We start from the raw sequence: 8547 nt of genomic DNA, 5'->3' as shown, positions 1-8547 counted from the left end.
CAGCTTTCAGGGGGCCTGGCACGCCCGAGCCGAGCAGCCTTGCTTCAAACAGCCACCCGGACCTCCGAAGGGTCAACCCCCAGACGCCTCCCCCTTGCCCGTCGGAGGAGCAGAGCTCACAGCAGAGCCAGAGCATGAACGGGGGACTGCAGATGGGGCTGCCAGAGAGCCTGGTAACTGGAGCCTGCGCCGTAATCGGAATCGGAAAGCAAGGCCGTCGCTCTGATGGCTGCTGTCCAGAGTGACACCCCGCCCCGCCCACGCTCTCCTGACAGCCTCCGCGGGGCAGCCTGGGCGGTATTCCTGATGCCCCGACGCGCCCACGTGTGTTCATGCTGACTCAGTAACCTGCCCACCTCCCTGCAGGACACGGCCCTGGGGGATGTGGCCGCTGGGGCCTGGCCCCAACTCCGGAGCGCCCTGCCTTTTAGGAGGTGGCCTTGCTGCCAGGCCGGCTTCTCCCGAGGGCCTGAGATGGCAGGGCTTGGCGGCCGGGCAGCGGGACTGCCACGGGGATGGGCCCCCGGCTGGGGGCTAGGTGCTGGGGGTGAGAGGGGCTCCTTTTTCTGCTGCCGGAATGTTCCCTGGGGCACCTGCCCCCTTCTTCCCCTGCGGTGTGTGTTTAATGGCTGTGCATTTGCCGAGGTCCGGTCCGCTTATTAGGTTGGTAAAATTAAATCCTGCAAAATAATTTAATTTAATTTAATTTGTCTCGCCTCCTTTTCCCTCGCCCGTGGTGCTTCTGCAGAAATTAAACGCTGTGCTCCTGCGTGGCGCCGTGCCCCTGCCGTAGCAGGCCCCTGAGGATCTGCGGTGGGTGGGGGAGGCTGGCCTCTGACGCCCCCTGGCCCCTGTGTGCCTGCGTGTCTACAGCTCTTGGGGCTCATAGCCCCACATCCTTCTCTCGGCCACCTGTGGGTGCGTGGCCCGCCGGGGGCTGGGAGGCATTCTGGTGGACAACCCATAATCCCAGCCGTTCCCAAGGGAGGGTCCACAGAGAAGAGACCCCCCCGCCATCCACTTCTTCCTGGGGAGGTCTAGAGTCTGTGTGGAACAGGCCTCTCCCCTGAGGCTAGCACAGCTGCAGGGGCTGGACTCTGGCTTTGTTATGTCCCAAAGTGGGTTCCATTCTGAAGGGCATTATGAGGGGGAGGGTTCCGTGGTGCAGTGGCTTTGAGGACGGCCGGGATGAACAAGGATCGGATCTCGGACGTTCCTCCCGGCTCTTCAGGACCTTCCGTGAGCGGGCGGCACGGGAACCCTGCTGCGGAGGGAGACAGAAGAGGTGGTGCTGCTTGGGTAGCAGGGGGTGGGGAAACAGAGGCACAGAAGCGGAAGGAGGTCGTGTAGGGCTGGGCCGGGAGGCCAGCTCAGGCCCCTGGCCCCTCTCCTCTCCGGCCACTGCGCATGGATCGGCCCTCGGCACGTCCCGCTTTCACAGTCCTGGGTGCGTAAGCCAAGCCTTTATTTTATTCTTTTCTCCTAAAGTTCAGCTTTGTTCTCGCTCCGGCCGAGGCTTCTAAGAAAGCAACCTGAAACCAGCTCGTGCTGGGCTGTCCTGGGCTGGGCCGTGGGGCGGCGGCCTCACCCGCACAGGTGGCTTGAGGACACGGCAACAACAGGGCTGGTTGTCCCCATCCCCGGGGCCAGACGGCTCCGTCACCTTCCGGGGGGGATGGTCCCCTCTCCGGGTGAACCGTCTGGCCGCAGCCCCGGGGGGCAGGCCCATGAAGCACGGACGGGGCCTAGGCAGGCGCCGGTCTCTAGCCGTGTGCGTCTCTAGCCAAGCACTTTCCTAAGAACATCGTCTGCCTCGACCCCGTGGTCACCATCGGAGGGCAAACGTGACCCCCCTCCCAGGCGGGCATCCCAGACGTGGAGTCCTCTGCTGGAGGCCATAGGACCTGCATTTGAGGTGGCTGGCGCCGGGCCCGGCATGTGGGGTGGTACCCAGCGGAACCCAGGAGCCGCTCTTGGAAGGGTCGGCTTCGCAGACCTCGCTGGCCCCCGCTCTCAGTTCAGAACCTGGCTGCTCCCTGCCCAGCCCTGGGCAGTTGGGACCCTCTGGGGGCCGGTGCGCACTGCACCTTTGCAGCTTCCGCCCACCCCAGCCAGGCTCGCTCACCCCCTCCCCTCTCACGGCACGGGAGCCCCCATCTGGCTCAGGAGGCCCCACCTCACTCTCTGGGAGGCTCCCGGTGGTGGGTGCAGGGGCCCTGTGGCGGCCCTCCCCACTGTGCTGTGCGTCCCTGGGCCACACAGCCCCTCTCTTGCGGCCCTCCCTGGCTGTGCCCAGCATTGGGTGAAACGCCCGTCAGGCATCGGACAGACTTTCCCAGCCTCAGCAAGCTCCCGCGTGGCACCTGGGGGACTCCCCTGCGGAGCTGGCAATGAAACAGGGGCCTGAAGGTGGTCGCTCTCCTCCACCCAGGGAGGGCCTGGGTGCGGCACAGCGGAGGGGAGAGCTCGTGGAGGGCGGTGGAAGGCTGGGTGTCCTGCACCCAGGCCAGGGTTGGCCCCTGCCCTTCCCTACCCATCACGGGCCCCACTGTCCTTGGGCCTCTGAGTGTCCCTCTGTTTCTCCACACTGGCTCCATGTGTGCCCAGTCTGCCCCCCTTTGTGGCTGGGCAGGCACATGGGGCTGTGCCCGCACACACACACCCCGCCCCCCGAGGCCCCAGTCCCTCATCTTGGAGCTAGTGGGCTTCTTCTGGGCCCCAGGAAAAGGGGACCACCAGGATGACACAGCCCAGTCTGGGGGGCCTGGCAAGGCTACCCAGTGGGGGTGAGGGGAGGCGTGCAGACCCGGGCGTCCACGTGGACCCGAGAGTGCGGTGCGTAAGGGCCCTCGGTCCGTCACCTGGTGGCCGAGGCCAAGCCGGGATGTGAAACCTGGCTGGTGCTGAGATGATGGCCGCCCCGCATGGGCCTCAAGCTGGAGGAAGCCCGGCCAAGCCCCGCTCTCTCTCCCCACACAGCCCCCGGGTCCCCAGAGCACCGAGCGGGGACCATTTCTGTTAACGCTCCACGTGCGGGCCTGTGTTGCCGTCACCCCCCGAGTTGTCAGCAGCCCCCTGCAGGAGGCACCAGGCCGCCGCTGCCGGCAGCTGCTCGCGGGGCGGCTTCCCTACACCTCCATTCAGCAGCGTTTCATCTGGTCTCGGAAGCTGAGCCCACGGTGTGTGAATGGGGAGGCGCCAGACGGCTCTTTCTTTCTCTCCGGATGCCTCGGAAGGGACGGTGGGAGGGGTGCTGCCTGTAGCCCACCCCCCCCGCCCCCGCCTTGCCCCCACATCGCCTGATGGTGACGATGCTGGGCGCTGCAGGAGACAGACCTTCCTTGGCCATCTCCACTCTCGACCCTGCCCCTTCTTGCAGGCTGCCACAGTTGGTGGCAAGCAGGGACACTGAGGCTGGGCAGGCCAGTGGTCTGCCCCAGGGCCCACACTGTCCAGCAGGTGGGGGCTTGAGCCTAGAACGAGGTCCCACGTCCTCTGCAGCCAAACAGGCAGTAAGCACAGCACGGCCGCCCCTGCCCAGGAAGGGTTCAGTAGGCGGCGGACGCTGTGGACCCCGCACCAATGGCCTGGCCACACGGGTAACCTGGGGGCAGTGCCTTGGCTGCCACCTCCCCGGGGCAGGTCCTTCGGGGGCTCCTGGTTGCTGGCCACCACGGGCCTGGCCCCCGCCTGTAATCACAAAGTTGTACTTCTTTAAGAGAGCTGCCCCGGCTGGGGAGTGGGGGTACAGGGTGATTACCTGGGGTTTTGGGGCCGGACTAGCTGGGCCTGCCGCTCTGGGACCCCAAGAAGGGGGGAAGGCAGGCACTGGGGCCTGCAGGGCGCCGGGGGAAGGGGGGGCTGGGTCTCTTCCTCCCTGGCCCCTTGCCCTCACCTCTTTCTGCCTCATTTTCTCATCTCCCTTCTTTTCCTCCCCTGCTCACCCAGCTCCTGCCCTGTCTGCCCCGACCCCCTGGCCTCCCTGCCCCCCTCGCCGGCCTCCCCCACCCGGCCCCCCCCTGCCTGCACTGCAGGAGTTAGGCCGCTCTGCCAGCCCTGCAGACTGTTTGGCATAGTTTAAATGCTTTGACGCTCGGGCTGTACTGGATGGCGGGGTGGTAGTTTACTGGGTAATTCATATGCAGAGCCGCGCTATACGTCTCCAGGCCGTCTCGGTTGCGCGGCACCGCGAGCGTCTCTCGGCACACCGAACAGTACTGCTGCCATCTTTGTTTGCATTTGCAGTGAGTCATCAAAAGTCTGTCTTGTACCAACACCCGGAGCCGTGCATTCCTCTGGCACCGACACTCCACTGTTTTTAAAGCCGGGGCTGGGAGCTGGCATTACTTCGGCCCCCAAATCAAAGGCGGCTATTCATTCCCGAGGGCTGCCTGAATGTCCGTCTGCATCCGGCCTCTTCATTTAGATGCTGTGCGCTGCCCCGGAGAGCCGGGCTGGGTGCAGCTGAGCTGCGGCCCGGCCCAGCCGAGACTCTCTGTCCCCCTCCTCCCCCTCCTCCCCCTCCCCCCCTCCTCCCCCTCCCCCTCCCCCCGCAGCTCCTCTCGCCCTCCCCACCCCAAGGGCTCCCGCTCCGTTTGCTGCATTCCCGGAGCAGCTGGCGGCTGCGGGCGGCCGGTGTGCGGGCGAGCCTGCCCCTGCCAGGCTGAGCGGGCAGTGCCGGGGCCACGGCGGCAGCGGCCAAAGGTAGGTCTCCCCTGCCGCCGGTGCCACCGGCCAGGCCGGCAACTTCTCCGCGGCGGGGGCGCTGCGGGCCCTGCCCCCACCCCGAGCGGCCGCCCACCTGCTCAACTCCTGCCGGCGGCCGGGCCGGCGCTCCGCCCTCCTCTCGCCGGCCGCCCGGCGCCTCCGTGGCCGCCCGCACTTTCCTCCCGCGGGACCGAGCGGCCCTTTGTACGGGCGCCGGCTGCGCGGAGTTGGGCCGGCGCCTTCTCCGGCCCGTCCGTCCCGGCCCCGCTTCTCTGAGTCGGACACCAGCTCCACAGCGCGGGAGCCCCATCCCCAGACCCTGCGGGCCGGCAGCATCCCGACCACGGCCAATCCCTTGCTCGGCCCTCCCCTGTCTCCCCACGACCCCTTTAGTCACCTGGGCTGGGAGCGAGCCAGCAGGGATCGGCCGGCATCGGGAGCTGGGGGGCCGGGAGGGCGCGCAGGTGGGGCTGCGACAGGGTCCCAACTCCTGGGCTGGCAGCCGGGTCCCCGAGGCAGCTCGGGCTGGGGGAGCCGGGCGCGGCTCGGAGCACCTCTGGCCCGAGGTCTCCTTTGCCTGGAGGGCGAGCAGAGGTGTCGGAGGGGCTGAGTTCTCCCAGCTTCAGCTCACTTCCCTGGGCAACCACTCCTGCCCGCCTCTCCCGAGGGCCGAAGGGGCGGCTTCTCAGCCGGCGGGGCAGAATGCCCCCCCTGGCGGGCCCTGTGCACGGCTGCTCTAGGGAAAAGGGGAAAAGCAAACCGAAAGCAAAGCCTCCGAGAAACCGCTCGCCACGAGACCCCCGCCACACACACCGCGGTGCCCTGCCTCTCGCTCCGGGTTCGGGTCCCTCCCAGGGGACAGGCGGCAAGGGGCTCCTTTGCTGCTAACTTTTTCCTAGGAGAAGAGTTATGCAGACGCGGGCCTGCCGCCCTCGCCCCTCCAGTGCTGTGGGTGGACCGCCCCGTCCCGTCCTCCCGTCCTCCCGACCTCCCGTCCTCCCGTCCTCCCGTCTGTCCGCCGCCTGCAGGCCTGTTCTCGTCTTCTGCCAGGACAGGGTGTCTCTCGGCCCCGAGGGCTTACATGCTCTGCTGGGTGGACTCTGGGAGCATCCCGGGGTGGTGTGGGAGGGCCCCCACACCCCCACCCCGGCTGGAAACCCAGCTGGGGCTTCTAGTATCCTGGGCGGCACTGACGGCCCTGCCAGCGTCCCACCATCGGCCGGGTCTGCGGCGAGACCTGGTCTGGCTCGTGGCGGCTGGAGGGTCTGGGGGTGCCCCGCAGGGGGGCCTGGGCACTGTGGTGGTGGTGCGGGGCCCGGCCCTGCCAGTGGGCCGCTGGACGTCCGGGGCCCGACCCTGACCGCGGCGCCCTCTCTCCCGCAGATGCGCCCCGCTCGGCCGCTCCCGCACTGAGAGTCTGAGGCCCACCCGCCGCCCCCGCCCGCCATGTCGCAGATGCTGCACATCGAGATCCCCAACTTCGGGAACACCGTGCTCGGCTGCCTCAACGAGCAGCGTCTGCTGGGCCTCTACTGCGATGTGTCCATTGTGGTCAAGGGCCAGGCCTTCAAGGCCCATCGGGCCGTCCTGGCCGCCAGCAGCCTCTACTTCCGCGACCTGTTCAGCGGCAACAGCAAGAGCGCCTTCGAGCTGCCGGGCACCGTGCCGCCCGCCTGCTTCCAGCAGATCCTGTCCTTCTGCTACACGGGCAGGCTGACCATGGCGGCCAGCGAGCAGCTCGTGGTCATGTACACGGCCGGCTTCCTGCAGATCCAGCACATCGTGGAGCGCGGCACGGACCTCATGTTCAAGGTGAGCTCGCCCCACTGCGACTCGCAGACCGCTATGATCGAGGACACCAGCTCCGAGCCCCAGAGCCCCTGCAACCAGCTGCAGCCGGTCACCGCCGCGCCCCCCTACGTCGTGTCCCCCTCCGTGCCCATCCCGCTGCTGACCCGCGTCAAGCACGAAGCCGTGGAGCTGCCGCTGGCCGCGGGCCCAGGCCTGGCCCCCAAGCGCCCGCTGGAGACGGGGGCCCGGGACGGCGCGGCAGCGGCGACGGGCCCCGCGGTGGCGGCAGGCACGGCCCCGCTCAAGCTGCCCCGGGTCTCCTACTACGGGGTGCCCAGCCTGGCCACCCTCATCCCCAGCATCCAGCAGGCGCAGTACTCCCAGGGGGAGCGGACCAGCCCGGGGGCCAGCAGCCTGCCCACCACCGACAGCCCCACCTCCTACCACAACGAAGAGGATGACGAGGATGACGAGGCCTATGACACCATGGTGGAGGAGCAGTACGGCCACATGTACGTCAAGGCCGCAGGCAGCTACGCAGGTAATCCCCACCCGCCACCTCGGCCGCCTGCCTGCCGGCACCTCCTGTGTGGGCACCGAGGCTGACCTGGCCTTACCCCGGGCCACTCACAGCCTGGCAGGGAGACGGACACGTCCGGGGGCACCGTGCTGCAGGTGTACAGGGACAGTCCCCAGCCCAGACTGGACGAGCTGGCAGGAGCTGACACCCGAGGCAGGAGCAGGACCCAGGTCCGTCTTGCAGGGCCTTAGCTAGGGACTCTAGACTCATCCTGGGTGAGATGAGAGGCCACGGGAAAGTTCAGCCGCAGCGTAGCGTGTGGGACAGAGCCCCGGCTTTCATCGGACTGATGAAGAGACTGAGGGCCTCAGTGGACCAGGGACCTGCCTGAGGGCTCACAGGGCAGTGTGTGACCCAGACTCGTCACTCACCTGCTTGAGGCCTCAGTGTCCCTGTCGCTGAGGTGCCTGCCCCAGCAGGCCCATCTTCGCTGCCTTTGACCTCAGCCCTTTCCCCACCCATGTGCTTTCGCCTTCCCTCTGACTCAGGGAGGCCAGAGAGTCCCTTGGGCCCCTCCCAGTCGCGGCCGTCTCCCTGGGGCTAGCACCAAGTGGCCGGCAGACAGCGCCTCTTGAGCTGAACGTGCTGCCCCCCACTTATTCTGGGGGGAGCTCCCGCATTTGGGATCTATGAGCCCAGCACGCACTGGTTTGCGGTGCCTCTGCGTGAAGGGTCCCATAGTTGGGGCCCCAGGTCAGGTGTCCTCTTGCCTTCCGTGTTCCCCGAAAACTGGCTGTGCGCCTGGGCCCGCTGCCTGTCCTGATTTGCATGCGTGGCCCATGTCCGGTGACTGGCCCGGATGCATGCTGCCAGTGGGAAGTGGCTTCCCAGAGCTGGGGCCCCAAAGTGCAGTTTGGGGACTCTTTCCACCCCTGAGACCCACCACGTCCTTGCGCCCTGATGGGGCCGACGCTGCCCCTCCTCTCCCTCCCCCTTCCACTCCTCCGCCTCCAGGCGGGCACTGGTCTGTCAGTCCTGGGGGGCAGGAGCAGAGGGAGCCTGGTGCACTGGCCAGCTCGGGCCGCTGGGACAGCCGATCCCCATGTGGCACCGGGCGGCTGGGTCTCGGTCTCTGGTCTGGCCAACGTGGGCCCTTCTCAGGGTCCCTCTCAGAGCTGCGGTTAGGCCTGGCCGGGACCCCGGGAACCACCCGTGTGCAGTTTCCTCTCCCTGACGGCCCCCAGGGGGTAGAAAGATCCGTTAGCACCCAGACTGGGCCAGAGGGAGCTGGGGTGGCTCCCAAGCCCCTCCCCCAGGAAAACAGGCTACACGGGCTCAGGGCAGACCCTGCAGGACCGCCCCCCCCACCAATGCCAGCAGCTGGACAGGGCTCAATGGAGGGGTCGGGACAGAATCGGCTGAGGGCCCAGGGGCAGGGCTGCCCAACGGTGGTCCCTGGTGGTGCAGTGCCGAACCAGGAGAGGACCCTAGTTCACGTGTTACCCCAGGGTCCTCCCTGTATGGCCCCC

At 67.7% G+C, this 8547-nt stretch overlaps 1 protein-coding gene across 1 annotated transcript in view; it reads left to right on the top strand.

Moving 5' to 3' along the window:
• Positions 1–6153: 6153 nt before the first annotated feature.
• NACC2 (NACC family member 2) overlaps positions 6154–8547 on the top strand; it is a 28303-nt gene continuing 25909 nt past the window's right edge. The window contains exon 1 of the mRNA XM_065879582.1: positions 6154–7039. Coding sequence (XP_065735654.1) covers positions 6154–7039 — 886 coding nt within the window. The remainder of the gene's footprint in view (positions 7040–8547) is intronic.

This window comes from Phocoena phocoena, chromosome 6 (assembly GCF_963924675.1).
Source record: "Phocoena phocoena chromosome 6, mPhoPho1.1, whole genome shotgun sequence".
NCBI lineage: Eukaryota > Metazoa > Chordata > Mammalia > Artiodactyla > Phocoenidae > Phocoena > Phocoena phocoena.
Note: the sequence above shows the minus strand (reverse complement) of the source record. Positions and strands in the feature narration are given on the sequence as shown.